This window comes from Giraffa tippelskirchi, chromosome 6, assembly GCF_054371585.1.
Source record: "Giraffa tippelskirchi isolate mGirTip1 chromosome 6, T2T-mGirTip1v1.2.pri, whole genome shotgun sequence".
NCBI classification, from domain to species: domain Eukaryota; kingdom Metazoa; phylum Chordata; class Mammalia; order Artiodactyla; family Giraffidae; genus Giraffa; species Giraffa tippelskirchi.
In genome coordinates, this window is record NC_137280.1 from 91,360,321 (window position 1) to 91,382,719 (window position 22,399).

The 22,399-nt window shown below is 49.2% G+C and overlaps 1 protein-coding gene and 1 long non-coding RNA gene across 3 annotated transcripts; both read right to left on the bottom strand.

The window, feature by feature from the left end:
* Window positions 1-7,379: 7,379 nt before the first annotated feature.
* LOC145509507 (uncharacterized) lies at window positions 7,380-12,278 on the bottom strand. Its single transcript, XR_014056120.1, has 2 exons — window positions 8,285-12,278; window positions 7,380-7,685 (listed from the first exon to the last, which is right to left on the bottom strand). It is a non-coding gene; the product is annotated as an uncharacterized LOC145509507 (long non-coding RNA).
* A 713-nt stretch (window positions 12,279-12,991) lies between these two features.
* On the bottom strand, window positions 12,992-21,602 carry KEAP1 (kelch like ECH associated protein 1). 2 transcript variants are annotated; one of them, XM_081498246.1, is made up of 6 exons: window positions 21,321-21,602; window positions 18,562-19,247; window positions 16,024-16,709; window positions 14,277-14,482; window positions 13,866-14,042; window positions 12,992-13,734 (listed from the first exon to the last, which is right to left on the bottom strand). In XM_081498246.1, the coding sequence occupies exons 2-6, from the start codon at window positions 19,198-19,200 to the stop codon at window positions 13,568-13,570; spliced, it is 1,875 nt and encodes a 624-aa protein (XP_081354372.1). In that variant the 5' UTR covers window positions 19,201-19,247; window positions 21,321-21,602; the 3' UTR covers window positions 12,992-13,567. The 2 variants fall into 2 exon arrangements, with proteins under 2 accessions (XP_081354372.1, XP_081354371.1); XM_081498245.1 differs by lacking the exon at window positions 21,321-21,602 and adding an exon at window positions 20,914-20,985.
* Window positions 21,603-22,399: the final 797 nt, after the last annotated feature.

Here is a 22,399-nt window from a genome sequence, read left to right on the forward strand (position 1 = left end):
TCCAAGGAATCTGATGGCAATGATTAAAGAAAGGTCAAAAGGACTTCTTGGGTTGAACTAAAATCAGAATAGGCTAAGTAGTTCTACTCTGGCACAGAGTTGGTGAAATTTACCCCCTTGGAGAAGCATCTGGAAGACCTCACCAATTCCATTCACAAATGTTTCTTATACATCCATTGTGACTAAGAATTCATCTACTTGGGACTTCCCTGGTGATCTAGTGGCTTAGGCTCAATGCTCTCAATGCAGGGAGCCCAAGTTCAATACCTGATCAGGGAACTTGATCCCACATGCCACAGCTAAGAGTTCTCTTGCCGCAACTAAAGATCCCATGGGTGGCAACTAAGCCCTGATACAGCCAAATAAATAAATTAAATAAATATAAGTATTTTTAAAAGAATTTACTCAGCGTTCAAATATGGGTGAAGCTCCTATTGTGTGCCAGTAAATAAAATGGTGAACAAGATGAAGAATAGAAGAATAATCATGAATACAAAGCCAAAAACACCTTGCTTATGACTTCTGCAAGCTACTTTCCTCTAGAGTACTCCTCTAGGAAAGTTTCTGGTTGTACATTAATGAAATGCAAATAACTGTCCACCACCCACTTACATTGACCACAGACTGTGTGTTTCAGTTGTTCAGTTGTGTCCAACTCTGCGACCCCATGGATTATAGCCTGCCAGGCTCCTCTGTCCATGATATTTCCCAGGCAAGAATACTGGAGTGGGTTGCCATTCCCTTTTCCAGGGGATCTTCCCAAACCAGGGATCGAACCTGGGTCGACCACAGGCTACTGGAGGGCACCAATCATGTCTTCCGCTCCCAGTTGTATCTACACAGTGTCCGGAACATGGTCAGTACTGAAATATTTATTGCTGCTGCCTCATCTCTTCGCCAGGTGAATTCTTTGAAGAACTGGAAGATGATAAAAGGTGAAATATGATCAGTAAGCAAAAGACATGGACTAGAAATGAAAGAGACTCCACCTGCAGTCAGTCAGTCAGTCACCCAATCGTGTCAGACTCTTTGTGACCCCATGGACTGCAGCACGCCAGGCTTCCCTGTCCATCACCAACTCCCAGCGCCAGCTCAAACTCATGTCCATCGCATCGGTGATGTCATCCAACCATCTCATCCTCTGTCATCCCCTTCTCCTCCCGCCTTCAATCTTTCCCAGCATCAGGGTCTTTTCCAATGAGTCAGTTCTTCGCATCAGGTGGCCAAAGTATTGGGGTTTCAGCTTCAGCATCAGCCCTTCCAATGAATTTTCAGGACTGATTTCCTTTAGGATGGACTGGTTGGATCTCCTTATTGTCCAGGGGACTCTCAAGAGTCTTCTCCAACACCACAGTTCAAAAGCACCTGCAATAGCTGAGACTTAAGAGACACCAACTCCTTGCTAATACTATTAATTTTTCCTGATCCTGAACCTGAGGGTTTGTGAAGGCAAAGAGGTAGCTGACGTCAGCATTGGGCTGCAGTTTCAAATTTCCCACAATGTTGTCTAAACCAGCTGGTGAAATCCCAGAGGATCCTGGGATGTATAGTCTGAAAAGTGTCCCTGGGCATTCTGCTTAAAATTTGGTGGTCTTCCCAGTGGCTCAGAATCCGCCAGTCAATGTGGGAGATGTAGGAGATGGGGGTTTGATCCCAGGGTAGAGAAGATCCCCTGGAAGAAGAAATGGCAATCCACTCCAGTATTCTCACCTAGAGAATTCCATGAACAGAGGAGCCTGGCGAGCTATCATCCATAGGGTTGCAGAGACAGACACGACTGAGCATGTATGCACAGCACAGCAAAATCAAAGTTACAACCCTGAGGTGTGGATCTGGTGCTGGGGCTCACAGGAAGGAGAGCCCTTCACTTTTTTTAAAAAGCTTTTTATTTTATATTGCAGTATAGCCAATCAACAGTGTTCTGATAGTTTCAGGTGGACAGCAAAGGGACTCAGTTATACATATAAATGTAGGAGAGTCCTTTATTTATTTATTTAATGTTTTTTACTTGCCTAGCTCCTTTCCTTTTACTGATTTTTAAATAGAGGATAATTGCTTTACAATGTTGTATTGGTTTCTGCCATGGAGCAATTTCAATCAACTGTAGGTATACATATGTCGCCTCCCTCTTGAAACTCCCTCCCACCCCCCCACCCCATACCCCGCCCCTCTAGGTAGTCACAAAGCACTGGGTTGAGCTCCAAATTCCCACTGGCTATCTATTTTACATATGGTAATATATGTGTTTCAATTCTACTCACTAGGAGAGTTCTTTAAATAGGTAACTTCCTGGACATATTTGAAGTTGTTTTTCATTTATAAAAATGTAATTTTCCCAGAGGTTTTGGAGAATCCTAATTTGAAAAAAAAAAAAAAATAGGACCAAGACAAAGTCAGGGCATTCTCCACTCTGGGGGTCATCCAATCTTGCTTGTGTTTTTCTCTGTAAGTAGTTTCTCTTCTCACCTAGCGGCCCACAAGAGGGAGCTGTACTCTTTTAGACCACACTTCTGTATCAGCTCTGAGGGTCTTGGTGGTGGTGGTGGTTTAGTTGCTAAGTCATGTCCAACTCTTGTGACCCCAGGGACTGTGGCCCGCCCGGCTCCTCTGTCCATGGGATTCTCCAGGCAAGAATACTGGAGTGGGTTGCCATTTCCTTCTCCAGGGGATCTTCCCAACCCAGGGATTGAACCTGGGTCTCCTGCATTGCAGGCAAACTCTTTACTGACTGAGCTGAGGGTCTTGGGGCGCTACAAAACCAAAATAAGATGGGTAGGTTGGTGGAAGCACTGATTTTTCACAGGTTATGAGAGCCAGTGAGGAGTTTTAAGTAATGCAGGTATAGTGCACTGAGGTCATTACATGTTGTCATTATCATTCTTTTTAAAAAAGTATTTGTTTTAAATTGGAGAATAATTGTTGTATGACATTGTGTTGGTTTCTGCCACACATCAACATGAATCAGTCATAGGTAAATATATGTCCCCTCCCTCTTGAACCTTTCTCCCACCTCTGCAATCTAACTTTCAGTTCAGTTCAGTTGCTCAGTCGTGTCTGACTCTTTGCGATCCCATGGACTGCAGCACACCAGGCTTCCCTGTCCATTACCAACTTCCAGAACTTGTTCAAACTCACATCCATCAAGTTGGTGATGCCATCCAGCCACCTCATCCTCTGTCATCCCCTTCTCTTGCCTTCAGTCTTTCCCAGCATCAGGGTCTTTTCCAATAAGTCAGATTAATGTTAGCATTTCAGGTTTCTAGTACTCACCTCTTTCCCATTCAATACGATTATATTTATTATTATATATTGCCGGGAGAAATATCAATAACCTCAGATATGCAGATGACACCACACTTATGCAAGAAAGTGAAGAAGAACTAAAGAGCCTCTTGATGAAAGTGAAAGAGCAGAGTGAAAAAGTTGGCTTAAAACTCAACATTCAGAAAACTAAGATCATGGCATCTGGTCCCATCACTTCATGGCAAATAGATGGAGAAACAATGGAAACAGTGACAGACTTTATTTTTCTGGGCTCCCAAATCACTGCAGGTGGTGACTGCAGCCATGAAATTAAAGGATGCTTGCTCCTTGAAAGAAAAGTTATGACTAACCTAGACAGCATATTAAAAAGCAGAGACATCACTTTGCCGACAAAGGCCTGTCTAGTCAAAGCTATGGTTTTTCCAGTAGTCATGTATGGATGTGAGAGTTGGACTGTGAAGAAAGCTGAGCCCTGAAGAATTGATGCTTTTGAACTATGGTGTTGGAGAAGACTCTTGAGAGTCCCTTGGACAGTAAGGAGATCCAACCAGTCCACCCTAAAGGAAATCAGTCCTGAATGATTCATTGGAAGGACTGGTGCTGAAGCTGAAACTCAAACTCCAGTACTTTTGCCACCTGATGCAAAGAACTGACTCATTGGAAAAGACCCTGATGCTGGGAAAGATTGAAAGCGGGAGAAGGGGACGACAAAGGATGAGATGGTTGGTTGGCATCACCGACATGAGTTTGAGTTGGCTTCGGGAGTTGGTGATGGATATGGAGGCCTGGCGTGCTGCAGTCCATGGGGTCGCAAAGAGTCAGACTCAACTGAGTGACTGAACTGAACTGAACTGAACTGATATTTATTGTTTTCTTACTGTGTGCTTCCCTGGTGGTTCAGTCGGTAAAGAATCTGCCTGCAAGGAGACCTAGGTTCGATCCCTGGGTCGAGAAGATCCCCCTGGAGGAGGAAATGGCAACCACTCCAGTATTCTTGCCTGGATCATTCAATGGACAGAGGAGCCTACAGTCCATGGGGTCACAAAGAGTTGGACACGACTGAGCGACTAACACTTCCACTGTTCCAGGTGCTAAATTCTGTTACTATTTCCCATCTTACAGAGGAGGAAGACGAGGCCCAAAGAGGATTAGCACCTATTAAGTGACATTTATGGGTCTTAAACCTAGCCTCTTTTCTCTACAGTATTCTTCTTTCAATTTTTCTTAAATTCTACTTTCTGCAATACTATATATTCCCACTAACATTTTTATTTTATTTATTTTTGGATGTGCTGGGTCTTTGTTGCTGCATGGGGGCTTTCTCTAGTTGCACCAAGCGGGAGCCACTCTCTAGTTGTGGTGCAAGAGCTTCTCATTGTGGTGGCTTCTCCTGTTAGGGAGCACAGACTCTAGGGCTCACAGCTTCAGGAGTTGCAGCACACAGGCTCAGTAGTTGTGGCCCACAGGTTTAGTTGCTCTGCAGCATGTGGGATCTTAGTTCCCAGACCAGGGATCGATCCCATGCTCCCTGCATTGGCAGGTAGGTTCTTAATCACTAGACCACTAGGCAAGTCCCTAACATTTATATTTTAAAACTGGGATCCCTAATACTCTTCCTTGTGGCAAGTTGTAAATCCCTCCTTTGCCTGATTAAAAAACAACCAAAAAAAAAAAACCAACCCCAAAACACCAGAATACACTCCCAAAGGAGAAGATTAGTCTTTGAATTGAAGGCACATTGTACTGCACAAAGCAAGATACTTTAGCATTTGGAACTATAGTGGCCTTCACAGAGTCAAATGGTATCTTAGACACCAGTTAATTAAGAGTGGGAAGTTCCTTGCTTGTCATCACTATGAGTGTATTCTGTCTTTCACCATCATCTTCATTTTCTCTTTCTGTCCTGGGACTTCCCCTCAGTTATAAATACACTCTGTTTTCTGACTCTTAAACAAAACCCCAAGCCCTCCCGGAACCCTTCGTTCCTTTCTAGCTGTCATGCATACTCAGGAATACTTTTTTTTGGCCTCTTCTCACCCTAATGTCTCAAAAGAGATGTTCCTTTTTTCAGCATCCTTCACTGGTTCAGTGTTGTCTCCTTGGCAACAGTGCCTGTTCTAATTTTTCTTTCTCTGCTGTACATCCTCAGTCATGACCAACTCTTTTGTGACCCCCCTGGACTGTAGCCCACCAGGCTCCTCTGTTCATGGGATTTCTCAGGTGGCACTCAGTAAATGTTTACAAAATTTATTGCTTTACCCTCACAATTCTACCAAAAAGGCTCTTAATAAAGTTACTGTCCAAATGCCAAATCCAGTGAGCATTTGAACCTCTTTGTATTGATTATTTTTTTAGAAGATTTTATTCATTTTTGGCTGCACTGGGTCTTCATTGCTGTGCGTGGGCTTTCTCTAGTTGTGGCAAGCAGGCGCTATTCTCTAGTTGCGTAGCACAGGGCTCTCATTGCAGTGACCTCTCGTTGCCAAGCACACGTTCTAGACATGGGATGTAGTTGTAATGCACCGGCTTAGTTGCTCCGAAGCACGTGAAATCTTCCCAGACCAGAGATCGAACCCACCCATGTCACCTGTATTGGCAGGTGGATTCTTAACCACTGGACCATAAGGGAAGTCCAACCTCTTTGTACGCAATGTGCTGTGCTGTGCTCAGTCGCGTTTGGCTCTTTGTGACCCTGTGGACTGTAACAACCCGCCAGGCCCCTCTGTCCATAGGATTCTCCAGGCAAGAATACTTCAGTGGGTTGCCATGTCCTCCTCCAGGGGATCTTCCCCACCCAGGGATCCAACCCAGGTCTCCCACACTGCAGGCTGATTCTTTACCAGGGAAGCCTCTTTGTATTCAATAGTGTGATTCTTTTTAAACTTTTGTGCTCAAATTTTTCACCACTTGGCTTCTGTGACACTGTACTTTTCTTGATTTTTCTCATTATTTTATGCTGCTGCTGAGTTTCTATCAGGACTTCTCTTACTTCCCTCTACTCCTTAAATGTTGTTTCTCAGAATTTGCCTTTAACCCATCGTTCTTATTCTACACCAGTGTCTCCAAATATGGTTCCTGCACAAGCCGCATTAGCATCAACTGGGAACTTGTTAGAAATGTAGTTTCTTGGCATCCAACTACTGATTGAGAGATGTCTAGAAAATCCAACACCCATGTATGATTTTTTAAAAAAAAACTAGATATGGGGCCTCCCAGGTGGCACTAGTGGTAAACAGCCCATGCCAATGCAGGAGATGTAGGAGACACAGGTTCGATCCCTGGGTTGGGAAGATCCCCTGGAGGAGGGCACGGCAACCCACTCCGGTATTCTTGCCTGGAGAATCCCATGGACAGAACAGCCTGGAGGGCTACAGTCCACAGGGTAGAAAAGAGTCAGACACGACCAAAGCAACTTAGTACGCACGAAGCAAGGGGGAGCTTCCTGAACTTTAAAAGTTTCCAGCAAAACTTAAAGCATGGATTACAGAAAATCAGATTGAATGGTGGAACATTAGAAACAGCAACGTTATAGTCAGAAATAAGACAACAATCCACATTATTACCCTTACTCATCAACAGTGTACAGAAAGTCTTAACTGGGACTTCCCTGGAGGCCCAGTGGTTAAGAATCCCCTGTGTAATGCAGGGGGTTAGGGTTTGATCCCTGGTCGGGGACTAAGATCCCACATACCAATGAGCAACTAAGCCTGATCAGTGCAGCTATGAAGCCCGAGCACTCCAGAACCCACATGCCACAGCTAGAGAGTCCGTGCCCAGCAACTAGAGCCCATGTGCAGCCACTAAGACCCAAAGCAGACTAATGTGGTTTTTTAAAAGCAAACAAACAAAAACATTTGTGCATAAACAAAGCTTGTATTTTAAAATATATTTTTCAAAATTTCTTCTTCTCTCTATTAGTCAGGATTCTTGGTTCTAACAGAACCAACAGAAAACTAACTTTGGTTAACTTAGGCAGAAGCAATGAATTTATGGGCAGGAGACAATAAATTAACAAGTGAGTAGGAAGCTGCAGAAAAAGTCAAGATAAAAATGAACGTTTTTATGCCACAAAAAGAAGCAGCATCAAGAAAAAGAGTGATACATTCGATTGTATATAGATTTTTTAAAATTAATTTTTATTTTTGGCTGTCCTAGGTCTTCTCTGCTGTGGGTGGCCTTTCTCTAGTTGCAGCGAGCAGGGGCTACTCTCTAGTTTCACTGTGTGGGCTTCTCATTGCAGTGGCTTCTCTTGTTGCATAGCACAGGCTCTAGAGTGTACAGGCTTCAGTAGTTGTGGCACATGGGCTCAGTAGTTGTGGCTCCCAGGCTTTAGAGCACAGGCTCATCACTTGTGGCGCACTGGCTTAGCTGCTCCATTGGCATGTGGGATCTTCCCAGATCAGGGATCCAACCGGTGTCACCTGCATTGCAAAGCAGATTCTTAACCACTGGACCACCAGGGAACCCTCTGTGTGTAGATTTACAGAGAGCTTCTATGAATCACTGTGCTGCACACTGAAATTAACATGTTATAAATCAAATATACCTCAATTTTTAAAAAATATGAAAAACTTAAAATTAAGTTAAAAAAAGAACTTGCAGAAATAGCAGGAATAAAAAGGACTTTGGAGGGTCATCTGCCAGCATCTAGGAAAGCTGTGCTTACTCCATTACCTAGTAAGTTCCACCTCCTAGCACCCATCAGGAGAAAGGAGGCATGATTAAGAGAGGGTGTTGTCACCTTATCTGTAATTCTGAGAAACTAGAAATAACCTAAACATCTGTCAATAGTGGAAGAGATAAAACAGAACATCTGGTAGCTGGTAAAAGGAACATGACATCACAGACAGAGCTTACTGAGACAGGAAAACCAGTACTCTGTATTGCAGAGTAATACAGGCAACCTTATGCCATTTTTGTAAGGAATGACATAAACCATACAATACTGAAGATTGTTAAAGATTTAGATGGGCTGGGATGGAGAGGGAGTAAGACTTCAGCTTTATCTGTAATGTTTTACCTTTTTAAACAAGTATTTATTTTTGGCTGTGCTGGGTCTTCGTGGCCACGCAGGCTTTCCTCTAGTTGCAGTGCTCGGGCTTCTTGTTGCAGTGGCTTCTCTTGCTGCAGAGCACCAGCTCTGGGGCACACGGGCTTCAGCAGTTGCAGCACGTGGGCTCAGTAGTTGTGGTCCCTGGGCTCTGGAGCACAGGCTCAATAGTTGTGGTGCACTGGCTTAGTTGCTCTATGGCATGCGGGGTTTTCCCAAATCAAGGATCGAAACCTTGTCTCCCGCATTGACAGGCGAATTCTTAACCAATGAGTCATGAGGGAAGCCCTGTAATGTTTTAACTTTTTTTAAAAGACAGTATTTAGGTATTTAATAAATGAAAATAATGTGGCGCACTGGGCTTGCACAGTCTGCCTCCCTCACCTCTGTTAAGCCTCTTCTGACACCATGTTCCTCCTTGCTCTCAGAGCTTCACCTTAGACTTGCTTCTCAGTGCTACGGGACAGATGGTTCCTCTGCCCAGAATCTTAACCCCTTTTCCCTCACCTAATTTACACTCTGAATTTCTGTGAGAAAACCACTTCCTCAAGAATGCTTTCTCAAGGCATCTGACCTAGGTTGAGCTCCAGTCCTTCAGAAAGCTTGCCTAAGAAATTAATTACATATACTCAATGTGATTATTTTATTGTTGTTTAGTAACTAAGTCATGTCCGACTCTTTTTCAACCCCATGGACTGTAGCCCGCCAGGCTTCTCTGTCCATGGGATTTCCCAGGCAAGAATACTAGAGTGGGTTGCATTTGCTTCTCCAGGGGATCTTCCTGACCCAGAGCTCAAACCCGAGTCTCCTGCATGGCAGGAAGATTCTTTACTGCTGAGCCACCAGGGAAGTTGGATTATTTTATTAGCTCTATGAAAAAGGGCCAGTGTTATGCTTGCGCCTCATTGTGTCTGAATACCTCACTTCATGTCTAGCATAGAGCAGCCATTCAAGAGCTATTTGTTGGAAGCATCAAAGATTGAGGGTTTGAAAAATCTGATTGAGTACTTTCCAAAAACAACTGTATCTTGAGGGCACAAACCTAACACACTCCGAGCCATCATCACTTCCTTCTGTAACAGCGGATTCCTCCAAGGGCCCCTCCACTTGGCTTCTTAAGCTTCAAAACCACCCAGGAGCATTCCTGATTATTCATCCATCCTATCTAACCAGTCTATTCACTTTATTCTACTTTATTCCCATAGCCACCTGCCTGATCCACACCACCAGCCTGTCATCTGGCTACTGTGCCAGCTGTTCAACCTTTCCCAGTGTACCTCTATCCCCAGCCATTTCCACTTAGCTTCCAGAGCTATCAAATGCAAATTTGATCATGTCTGTCACTCAACACAGCTGTTAATATTGCTTCAGCATCTGGTTTACCTGGAGAGTAACCAATGAACCTGTTTTACTGGGACTAAATGGTTCCTGGGATGCCAGCCTTTCAGCGTTCAAACTGGAAAAGTCCCAGGCAAACTAGGACAAGTTGGTCCCCCTACTCCCCCACTAGGCTGTAGTTTCCATGAGGGCAGGGATCTTGTGGGGTTTGTCCACTGTCACAGTCCCAATGCCTGGCAGAGTAAGGCATAAAATCAAGTTGTTTTTTGCAGAGATAGGAAGTGAATATAAATACTCACCTTCAGAAGTATCACTTCACACCGATCAGAATGGCCATCATCAAAAAACCTACAAATAATGAATGCTGGAGAGTGTGGAGAAAAGGGAACCGGCTTGCACTGTTGGTGGGAATGTAAATTGATAGAGCCACTATGGAGAACTGTATGGAGATTCCTTAAAAAACTAGGAATAAAACTACCATATGACCCAACAATCTTACTGCTGGGCAGTGAGAAAACCATAATTGAAAAAGACACATGCCCCAATGTTCACTGCAGCACTGTTTACAGTACCCAGGACATATAAACAATCTTTGTATTCATTGACAGATGAATGGATAAAAAGTTTTGGTACACATACACAATAGAATATTACTCGGCCATGAAAAGGAACACATTTGAGTCAGTTCTAGCGAGGTGGATGAACCTAAAGCATGTTATACAAAGTGAAGTCAGAAAGAGAAAAACAAACATCATATATTAACACATATATATGGCATCTAGAAAAATGGTACTGATGAAACTATTCACAGGGCAGGAATACAGACGCAGACATAAAGAAGAGACTTTGGACAGCAGGGGAAGGAGAGAGTGGGATGAATTGAGAGAATAGCATTAAAACATACACATTACCATACATAAAACAGGTAAAGCTAATGGGAGAAGTTGCTGTATAATTCAGGGAGCTCAAAGCAGTACTCTGTGACAACCTAAAGTGGGGTGGGGGAGAGGTTCAAGAAGGAGGGGACCTATGTGTACTTATGGCTGCCTGATTCATATTGTATGGCAGAAGCCAACACAATAGTGTAAAGCAATTATTCTCCAATTAAAAGTGTCTTTAAAAAATACTCACCTTCATTGGTCACATAGGGTCTAGAGCCAAGTAGGCGTCCAGGTACTGTTTTTCCAGATAGGAAACTGTTTACCTGACTTCTGTTTACCTGACTTCTAAGTTGTTTATCCAAACTGCCTTACTGAATCAGCTTGACTTGACATCAAGACCACGGCTCTAATGCCTCTGAAAGGAAACAGCACTCTAGGGTAGGTTGCAGGGCTTCTGACAACCACATTACATGTAAATCCCTATTCTAGATTAGATCGTTGTTTCTGGCTATGCACACTGATCCCACAGGACCTACTTACATATCTATTTATTTATTTACTTGGGCTCCTCTGATGGCTCAGGTGGTAAAGAATCTGCCTGCAATACAGGAGACACAAGAGACGTGGGTTCAATCCCTGGGTCAGGAAGATCCCCTGGAGAAGAAAATGGCAACCCACTCCAGTATTCTTGTCTGGGAAATTCCATGGACAAAAGAGCCTGGCAGGCTACATATGCATCCATAAGGTTGCAAAGAGTCAGACATGACAGCACACATGCGTGCATTTATTTACTTACTTATTTTGGCCGAGTTGCGTAGCATGCGGGATGTTAGTTCCCTGACTAGAGATTGGACCTTGAACCTGTGTCCCCTGCAGTGGAAGCGCAGAGTGAGTCTTAACCACTGGACCTCCAGGGAAGGGCTGCCATGGGACCTCTGTAACATCCCCTTTGACAAACACACAGGTGGAGCAAGTTGTGGCTGAGAGGGACTGCTTTGGGGTACCGCACAGGGAAAGTCTGCACCCCACCACTTGGGCAGGTCACTTCTCTGAACCTCTTCTTCTCATCTGTAAACTTCCCTGGTGGTTCTAAGACTCCGTGCTCCTAATGCAGGGGACCCCGGGTTGGATCCCAGGCCAGGGATCTAAATCCCACATGCCACAACTAAAACACCCCACATGCCTCAATGAAGATCAAAAATTTTCCACAACCAAGATCCGACATGGCCAAAGGCATAAAAGTTTTCAAAAAAGAACTCAGGCTTGCCCTTCTTAGTTCATAGCACCATTGAGGATCAAATAAGTAGAAACACGCTGCAAATGCTAAAAGACTATCTAGATGTGTTTACAATTTCTAGTTTTCCCCATCCACTCAGTGTAACCAACATTTTTTTTTTTTGGCCTCACCACATGGCTTGCAGTGAAAGCCCTGAGTCCTTAACCACTGGACTGCCAGGGAATTCCCAGATTTATTTTCTTGTTCCATAAAAATCTTAGGACAAGGACCAGAGAAGTGGGCAACTAAGACAACGACTAAGACAGCCTTTAGGTGGAATGAGTGAAACCACAGAGATGGGAGGTAGGATGTTTTCACTGGCAGGAAAAGAATCAAATGTTCCCTCGCTAAGCTGTTTGGAAGAACCTGTGAAATCCCCAACAGTTGAGACCATTCTTTTCTCCACTCTCCTAGCACAACTAGAGTTGACCAGCAGAAGAAAAGATCCAGGCCACATAATTCCTTCACACAGGCTGTTCAGAAGGAGCCAAGCTATTGAGCCCTTTGCCTAAGAAAACTCCTAAGAACTCCTTTGTCTTTTGAATACTCAGGCACCTAAATAAAACAAGCCTTGGTCTGTGCTACTGAAGTGCATAAATACAACCTGATGGACTTTCGCTGAATTTGGAAGGCATGTTGGGGATAGTTATTGTTATTGTTCAGTCACTCAGTTGCGACCCCATGGACTGTAGCCTGCCAGGCTCCTCTGTCCATGGAATTTTCCAGGCAAGAACACTGGAGTGGGTTGCCATTTCCTTCTCCAGGGGATCTTCCCGACCCAGGGATGGAACACACGTCTCCTGCATGGCAGGCGGCTTCTTTACCACAGAGCCATCTGAGAAGCCCATGTTGGGCATCTTCTGCCTTAATATAAACTGTGAAAATATAATAATATATACTGTGAAAATATAAACTGCGCATGTGTACAATTAATCTCGGGGAGCCCTAGGAGAGGTGTCAAGGAGTTGGGTCACTGTCTTCAAAGCAGTTGAAAGTGATAGACAAAGTGAGCCCTGTGTGGCTTGCTCGTGGGGAGAAAGATGCCCTACATATCAAAATTCAGCGGGGCTGAGATAACAAACTGGTTTTGAATCCAAGCCTTAAATCAAAAGACTTGAGTGCATTTCAGGAGAAAAGTCCTTTCTGTCCCCACAGGTTTGAGATCTCTGGCTGAAAGCCTGGTTGGAAGACACTAGTTAGTTTGTTCTTTATTTTCATCTGAAAGTTACAGGGCTACTTATCAACAAAATGACTATCCGGGCAGTGAAATCCAGTGGTTTCTATGTACAGGCCCATCCCTGGGGTCCACACCTCTGGAGGGGCCTCCGCTCCCAAGGCCTCAGTGGGCTTCTTCCTAGGCCTCTAGGAAATAGTCACAAAGATGCAGGGGATGAAAACCAGCCTGTCCTTGGCACCTGCTTTCATCCCACAGGGAGGTGGCGGCTGCTGGTGGGGGACCCAGGCCTAGTCTTGGGGTAGCAGGTGTGGGGGGCCTCTGTCCTTCCCGAGCCCACCTCCTGGGCAGGCTCTCGTTGAACATTCCTGGGACTGCTCTGGCAGGCTCACGAGTTCCCACTCTAGCCTTCTTTTCTTTCATGTCGTGATTGGAACATCGTGGTGTCCCAGCCTCCCATTCTGGAGGACACGATTTGCACTGTGGAGCCTCTTCATTTGTCCCTGGGTTTTTTTTTTTTGTACAGAAACGACAATACTCTGGATCAGACCTTTTTTTTTTTCCACTCAGGAAACAGAAGTGGCTCAACAGGTACAGTTCTGCTGGTCAATCTGCTTCCGGCAGGGTTCCATGGTGACGGCCACACCCACCCCACTCCGGCCAGAGGTCATTCGGGTCACCTCGCTCCAGGTGTCCGTGTCTGGGTCATAGCACTCCACGCTGTCCAAGAATGTGTGTCCGTCGTAGCCCCCTGCAGGGAGGGCAGGAGGGATGGTCAGTCAGTACTCCAAAGGGGTGGAGGTTGGGGGGAGAGGAAGGAAGGAAGGATGTGAAGCCCTCCTACTGAAAGGGGCTAGGTGGGCTTCTCGGCCCAGGCCTCACCAAGAACGTAGATCCTTCCCTGGTGTACGGTGATTCCCAGGGCGCTCCGCCGATGCTTCATGGGGGCTACGAATGTCCATGTTTCTGTCTCCACGTCGTAGCGCTCTACGCTGTTGAGCTGGTCCTGACCATCGTAGCCCCCCGCAGCATAGATACAGTTGTGCAGGACACAGACTCCTAAACCAGACGACACAGAGAGGGTGACTCCGGGGCCTGGCCTTGGGGGCCCCAGCCATCACCTTCTTGGGGGGGACACCCTCCCCTCTCCCATCACCCCTCTCCCTTCCTCCCCTCTCCTGAGAGACCCTGTAGAAACAAGGCCAAGAGCGAGGAGCATGAGCTCTATGAGTTTCACTCCCAGGGCTGGGAGGGTGCTCCTCCTCGCTCCCCTCCCCACAGCCCGCCTCCCACCTGCTCCGCTTCGGATGGTGTTCATGGGTGTGATCATCCGCCATTCGTTTCTCTCTGGGTAGTAACACTCGGCTGAGTTGAGGCGGTTTGTCCCGTCGAAGCCCCCGACCGCGTAGAGCAGACGGTTGAGGACAGCCACTCCCACCCCGATCCTTCGTGTCAGCATTGGGGCCACCAAGTGCCACTCGTCCCCCTCCGGCTCATACCTGCCACAACAGAGTCGCAATGACAACAGCAGCCCCAGCCAACCTGAGACGCTGACCCCCACTGATATTCCACTGTGTTTTTTTTTATTTTAAAAATAATTTTATTTGGCTATGCTGGGCCTTCCTGGCTGCACAGGCTTTTCTCTAGTTGTGGGGAGCGGGAGCTACTCTCTAGTTGTGATGTGCAGGCGTCTCACTGCAGTGGCTTCTCTAGTTGTGGAGCGTGGGCTCTAGAGCAGGTGGGCTTCAGTAGTTTCAGCTCCAGGGCTCCCAGAGCACTGGCCGAATAGTTGTGGTGCACCGGCTTATAGTTGCTCTGAGGTATGTGGGATCTTCCTGGACCAGGGATAGAACCCATGTCTCCTGCATTGGCAGGTGGATTCTTTACCACTGCAACACCTGGGAAGCCCCTCACTTGAACTCTTCAGTTCTCACAAGGATTCCCTACAATGCAAGTTATCAGTAGGTCCATTTTCTAGACGAGGAAACTGAGGTTCAGGGGCCCCATCTGCTCAAGATCACCTGCACCGCTGCTGGACTCAAATGGCTCCATCAGACCACTACCTAAGCTAAGTGTTGCATGAATGCAGGAGACACAGGAGACACCAGTTCAATTTCTGGCTCGGGAAGATCCCCTGCAGGAGGAAATGGCAACCCACTCCAGTATTCTTGCCTAGAAAATCCCATGGACAGAGGAGCCTGGTGGGCTATATAGTCCATGGGGTCACAGAGTCAGACACAACTGAGTGAGCATGCACGCAAACACAGGGTCACCATGCACAGTTGTACTGTACACAGGCTGCGTACTGCACAAGGGCACCACATCTAAGGGGGCACCTTCCACGTTAATGGACCTCATATGTGTGTTTCTTACAACCATTTGTGGATAGGTGGCAGTGAGGTGTCATGTTTTAACAAAATTAGCATATTAACATTCCAACCGTTTCAAACTGATGGAACTTTTTCCAAATCTGCTAATAGTCGTTGTATGGGTATGTGATGGCCCTGTAAACAGTTCCCAGGCCAAGACACATCATCCAGGGTCATGACCATACATCTGCCAGGAGTTTAGCTTCACCTTGAGGCTTCCACTCCCTGAAGGCAAGGCACAGAGAAAAGCACTCAACAATTGAGGGAAGACTTCCCTGGAGGTGCAGTGGATAAGAATATACCTACCAAGGCAGGGGAGATGGGTTTGATCCCTCTGTCTTCAATCAGGAAGATTCGTATGTTGTGGAGCAACTAAGCCTGTGCCACAACACCTGAGCTCACGTGCTGCAACTACTGAAGCTGGTGGACTTAGAGCTTGTGCTCCACAAGAGAAGCCACTGCAATAAGAAGCCTGTGCACCACCACAAAAAGCAGCCCCGGCTCACAGCAACTAGAGAAAGCCTGCGTGCAGCAATGAAGACCCAGTACAGACAAAAATAAATAAATAAATATTTTAAAAGAAGGACAGGAGGAACCCCCAGATTCCAATGGCGTGGGACATGTTAGCAGCAGAACCCCTGGATCCTACACCTCTTGCCCCCGCCACTCACCTCTCCACACTGTTATGGTGGATACAGCCATGGGAGCCGCCAACGGCATAGATGTGCCCATCAATGACACCCACCCCAATTCGGTTGCGGGGTACACTCATGGAGGCGCAGGGCGACCACTGGTTGGTCATGGGGTTGTAGCAGTCCAGGGCGCTGGAGTCGGTGTTACCATCAGGCGAGTTGTTGCGGCCGCCCACAGCGTACAGCAGCCCGCCCACCACACAGCCCGCCAGGCCGCTCCGGGGCACCTGTAGGTCCGCCAGCCGGAGCCATGTGCCATCACTGGGGTTGTAGGCCTCCAGGTAGCTGAGCGACTGGCGGAAGTAGCCACCAGCTGTGTAGATGAGGCGGCCCACCTTGGGCGCCCGGCAGGGCATCACCTGCGTGGGCTTGTGCAGGGTGAGCTCCTGGAAGATCTTCACCAGGTAGTCCTTACAGCGGGAGTCCGACTGCAGGATCTCACACTTCTGCAGCTGCATCTGCAGGAAGTGGGGCGTGAGCGAGTGGCAGCGCACAGCCCGCAGCAGCGCCTGCACGTAGAAGCGCCGCTGCTCGCAGTCATACTTGACCCAGTTGATGCAGGCGTGGAAGACCTCGGACTCGCAACGCACATTCAGGTCATCCCGGCTGATGAGGGTCGCCAGCTGGCAGTGGGACAGGTTGAAGAACTCCTCTTGCTTGGCCACCTGCAAAGGGCGACAGTGTCATGGGCAGACTTACCGATCTCTCTCCACTCCCACACCCCCAGCCCCTCGCCAAGCCCCTGCTAGGACTTTGGACAAGACACTCAATCTGCCTCTGCTAATCTCAGCTTCCTCAGGTGTGAAATAGGCATTCGAGGGACTTCCCTGGTGGTCCAGTGATTATGAATCCACCTGCCAATGCAGGGGACATAGGTTTGATCCCTAGACTGGGAAGATAATACATGCCTTGGGGCAACTAAGCCCATGTACCATAATCCTGAGCTCTTGCTCTAGAGCCCGTGCTCCACAACAAGAGAAACCACTGCACTGAGGAGCCTGCACAGAGCAATCAGCGAAGAGGCCCTGCTCACTGCAACTAGAGAAAGCCTGTGAGCAGCAACGAAGACCCAGCACAGCCATAAATAAATAAAAATTTAAAGAAGAAAAGAAACAGGCATTTGAATAGTATGAAACTCTCAGTGTATAAGGATTCAGTGAGTTAACACTACATGCCAGGCATATAGCAGGTAACTACATAAATGGGAAAAAGAAACAAGGTACCTCTTAGGTTTTGTATCAGTTTGTATCTGAACTGTAAGAATGTTATCCTTTTTTTTTTTAATGAAATTATTTTTTCAAAAGAGCAGACTGACTACAAAGGAAATAGCAACAGAATATGTTAGAAAGAAAAAAAGAATTCAGGCTTGAAGAAAGCAGCCTGAGATGCAGTGTTGCCCCACTACCTTCTAACTGTGCCACCCTGGGCAAAACCCTCAAACAGTCTGTGCTTTGGTTTTATTCCTCTATAAAAGGGGGGTTATATTAGTTGCTAACTCATAGCAGGGTTATTGCTAAGGTAAATATTTCTTGTCTGGCACTGGTCTATATAAATAATTTCAGTCACCCCACATCAGCAGGATCCCAGCTTCCTGTTACCCCAAGCCGAGGCAACCCCCTGACACCAGGCTTGTGCAGGTCAGTGGGACAGCCCTGCTCTTGGGCCACCATCCTGGAAACCATGAGTACTAACACTAATGTCAGAGCTTCCTGGGGCATCTGGTCAACCCTCAAGATGGTAGAGAAGGAGAGGCATGAAGACCAAGCGTAGTGTCCACCTAGCTGGTCCCAGCCACGGGAGGATGATTTTAAAAATTTCCAGGAAGGGGGAGTTCCCTGGTGGTCCAGTGGTTGGGACTCAGCGCTTTCACTGCCAGGGCCAGGGTTCGATTCCTGGTCGGGGAACTAAGATCCTGCAAGCTGTGTGGTGTGGCCAAAAAAAAAAAAAAATTCCAGGAAGGCACTCCAAAGCATACCTCCTCCTAGGATAGCTGGGAAGACCCAGATATTTAAAGGCTGGAAATCACTTACAACAGAGGCTGGCCCACACCAAGTGCTCAACAAGCCCTCATTTTCTCTACTCACAACTTCCTCCACTTAAAAATGAAAATGAAACAAAGATTAGTGTGAGCACAATACTCTGTGGACTAAAGAAAAAATGTGTTAAGGGTCACACTGGCAATTGACAGCATGTCATAGGTGTTCAATAAATATTTACTGACTGCCTGGAACGTCAGGCCCTGCTCAGGGCACCCTAGGGTGCAACTGCTGTCATAGTCACTGCCCTCTGTCCCCATCTTTGGACAGGGAGCCCAGAGACCCATGAAGGTCTCACTTTCTTCAGCTGTTTCCCAGATTTGTAGCAGATATGTAGACTGGAAGCTCAACCCTATTTTTCTCCATCTCCTTCCTTGACCCTTCACCTCTCACGGGGAGACAGTGATGACCTCCTGTCTGTTCCCTGGTCCTCCCAAGGCTGCTACGAAGCCCTGGTGCCATGTCCCTGTCCCTCACTCACCTCCCCAAAGTGCATGTAGATGTATTCCCGGGCACGCTGGTGCAGCTCCGTACAGCCGATCTGCTCGGCGAAGTTGGCGATGCCGATGGCATTGCTGGGATCCAGCTGCTGCACCAGGAAGTCGCTGCAGGCACGGACCACGCTGTCGATCTGGTACATGACAGCGCCGTTCATGACATGGAGCACACACTTCTCCCCCATGGAAATGGACGCGGTGTAGGCGAACTCAATGAGCCGCTCCATGACCTTTGGGTGGATGCCCTCAATGGACACCACCTCCATGCCCTGCTCCCGCAGCCCGTTGGTGAACATGGCCTTGAAAACGGGGCTGGACGAGGCCAGCACCACCTTGTGGGCCATGAACTGGGCGGCGGGCGCATCCTGGTACTTGACCTGCAGTGTCACGTCGCATAGCTGCTGGCTGAGCCGCAGTTCGTTCATGATGCCAAAGGCCTGCTTGGTGTGGTCCTCCAGGGTGTAGCTGAAGGTGCGGTTGCCATGCTGGGAGGGCGTCACCTCAGCCTTGCACTCGGTGGAGGCGTACATCACCGTGTCCCCTGCCCCCTCGGGGCGCTGTGACCTCAGGGGCAGCAATTGGGTATGGGCCCCGGCCCCGCTAGGCCTGGGTTCCGGCTGCATGGGGTTCCAGGTGACAAGGGACAACACCACCACTGGCACTCAGGGGCCTGGAGGGGGAGAGCACAGGACTGGGGGCTAGGCCTTCTTTTCTAAGATAAAGTGACTCCTAGACCAGTTTTCCTTCCCAAGCCCAGGTAAAGCAGTGTTCATTTGCGTTCCCTAACTGCCCCGTGGCCTCACCAGTCCAAGGGCCCACCTTAAATCGTAGGTCACATGGTGCCCCTCCCCTGCTCAGAATCCCCCCCTACAACTCCCTGAGGCACGAAGAGTAAAACCAAACTCTTCAACGGCCTGCAAAGCCCTTCACAGTCAGCTCCTGTCCACCTGTTCCCTTTACCCATTCTGTTCCAGCTCTCCTGGGCCCATCCCTTCTCACAGCATGTCCAACACATTCCTTCATTCACCTCACCAACATTTCTTGGGCATGTCCTGTGTACCAGGCACTGTTCTAAGCACTGGGGACACAGCAAGGAGCCAGACAGACATGCACGGAGCCCCCCTGGAGCCAACACTGGGGGCAGGAAAGGACCATAAGTGAAATAAGCAAGACTTTGGGGTCATGAAGAAAATGACAACAGCATTGTGACAGTGTGGCATGCAGGTGGTTTTTTAAAATCAGAAATCAGGTATTCCAGGCCTGTCTTGGAGCTGAGACTAGAAGCAGGAACTTATGGCGGGGGGGGGGGGGGGGGGGGTGTTGGCAGTTAGCTTTCCAGGCAGAGGGAACGGTGAGTGCAAAGACTCAGAGGCAGAATGAGAGCCGACCTGGAGAATCAGAGAAGAGTGTGATGAGAGAGAAAGACTACTGAAGGGAGGGCTTCCGTGAACCCTGTGGAGTCTGGAGGGTCAGGGCACGAGCTGGGTTTGGAAAAGTCAAGCAAAGAGAAGAAGGCAAGGGATCTACAAGAGGTTCTTCATCATATTGTTCCCTGGGCTCCACTCAGAGTCACCTCCTCTGTTTTATTTCCATCACACCACTTGTCAGGAATGGAATTAGCTCCTTTGCTTGCTTGCTAATGGATGAAGGGTCTCTGTTCCTGAGCCCCAGGATTCAGAGGGCAGGTAGCCCTGTGTAGGTCAGGGTCCTGCCCACCCTCTCCTGTGCCTCCTCTGCAGGCCGCCTGGGGCCTGGCACTATGCAGGGGTCAGTAAGCTGTGGCTGGCTGACTGCCCATTCCACTGTGCCTGCCAGAGCACCCTCCTCTTCCACTGTGCCCTGGACACTGCTTGGCCGCCTCTCCCCAGCAGAGGCCCGGGCCTGCCTCTTGGTCTTTAGCCAAACAGTCAACGGTGCCCCCTGGGCACTGGACACTTCTCCGCGCCCGCCCCCCGCCCAAGAAGCGGTAAGTGGGGGACTGCGCATGTCCCGCCGGCGCAGCCAAGGCCTAGAGAAGGGAGGAAGTGACCCCGCCGCGGCCTTTCCACCGCAAGCCCCGGGGCGCAGACCAAGGTCCCCCCGCCACAAACGCCCCGGGATCCCCGGGCTTCCGTCCGAGCGACGCTTCCTGGGCCTCTCACTCCCGGAATCACCCGCCGGTCGCGCCGTCCAACAAAAGGTCCGGACTCGAGCCGCGCCCTCCTGGCCCTACGCGGAGCCGCGGGAACCCCGAGGCGACTGGGCCCGCATCGCCCAGTGCTCCGGCCCCTGGACACGGTCGCAGAGCACTCTAGGCCCTCGGTGCCCTCAGCCCGGGCGCGGGCCGCTTCACTCACCCCGCCATGGCCGCGCTCGGGCTCCGCCTCCGTCGCCCAGGCCCGGGCGCCTCCATCGCAGCTCTTAGGGGGGAGGCGCGGAGCGCGCGCAGGTCACCATGACTAAGCAGAGCAGGGAGCCGGCCGTGTCAGAATAAAAGTCCCCGCGGCCCCGGGCCTCGGGCTGCAGAGACGGCAGCGGGCCGCTCCCCCCCCGCCCCCGCCCACGCTCGCTGTTGCCCAGTTGCGCAGCCCCAGAGCGGCGTCCGCAGCGCCGGTAATCGCGGCGGGACCAAGGACCCAGACCTGGGCGGACCCAGCCCGCGTGGTCAGAGCCGCCTAGAATCAAAGCCCCGGGTTCGAGGCCCAGCGCTTCCCTGCACCCGGGATCACCGAATATCCCTCCCCGCTGCCGCCTGCGCGTTCACCTGTGTAGCCTCCGATACTCTCGCCGCGGGGTGGGGATGCCAGGGGGCGCGGCGGTGGCTCCGGGCACGTTGGTGCCACCCGCGCACCGAGCTTCCGGGAAGCCCGAGGGGCTGTGGCCTGGCCCGGGGTCGGCTCCCGCCTGACTTTCGCTGTTGAAGACCCGCGAGCGCTTCCACCGTCCGGGGCGGCGGGGAGGTGGCGGGGGTTGTGGCTGGGCGGCGGGCCCTGCGGGGTCGCGGCCGTCGAGTGGGGGGCAGCCTCGGGACGCCCGAGAAGGAGGCGGGGAGAGGGCGGAGAGGGCGCGGCGGGGAAGGAGTCGTGATTCCCCGCCCTTCCCTCAGGTGCCCGGCGCCCATGGGCGAGGAATAGGGCGGCGGGCAAGGGCGCACGGCTAAGCCCGCCAGGCCCGTCCCCCCATCCCTTCGCAGTCCCTTCCATCTGCCGGGTTTCGTCGTCTCAGCGCGGGTCTGCTTTACACAACCTGCTCTTCTTTTAACTCCACACAGTGCAGTCCTCACGTTCAGGTGGCCGAAGGATCCAGGCAGAACTGTCTACCTACCTACTGGGGTTTTCATTGTTTTTATTTTTTATCTCCAATCTGAAGGCGCGAGGAGCTTGCAGTTGGGAATTCGAACTCCGGCTCTACCACTCTCTAGCTCTGCGCGGGTGGACCCATAATTTAACCGCTCCATGCTTCAATTTCCTACCTCGTAAAATGTTAATAGGGCTTCCGTGGTGGCTCAGCGGTAAAGAATCCTTCTGCAATGCAGGAGACACAGGCTCGATCCTTGGGTCGAAAAGATCCCCTGGAGAAAGAAATCGCAAACCACTCCAGTATTACTGCCTGGGAAATCCCATGGACAGAGCCTGGTGGGCTACAGTCCATGGGGTCTCAAAGAGTCGGACACCACGTAGCTGCTAGATGTTAATACAGGCACCTACCTGGTAGATTATCGGGAGAACTAATTGAGAATGCTACCGCTCAATAAATATGAAGGATTGTTGTTTTTCATGGAAAGTGATACTGATTTTCCATTTATGCTCTTTGTTATATAAAGTTAACTTTTAAATGTATGTG

Coding starts and splice junctions, on each gene's coding strand:
- KEAP1 (XM_081498246.1), bottom strand. CDS start 19,200: ATGCAGCCGGAACCCAGGCCTAGCGGGGCCGGGGCCCATACCCAATTG. Junction 16,710..18,561: donor TCTACATGCACTTTGGGGAG/GTGAGTGAGGGA, acceptor CGCCCTTTGCAG/GTGGCCAAGCAAGAGGAGTT. Junction 14,043..14,276: donor CACCATCCGAAGCGGAGCAG/GTGGGAGGCGGG, acceptor CGTCTGGTTTAG/GAGTCTGTGTCCTGCACAAC.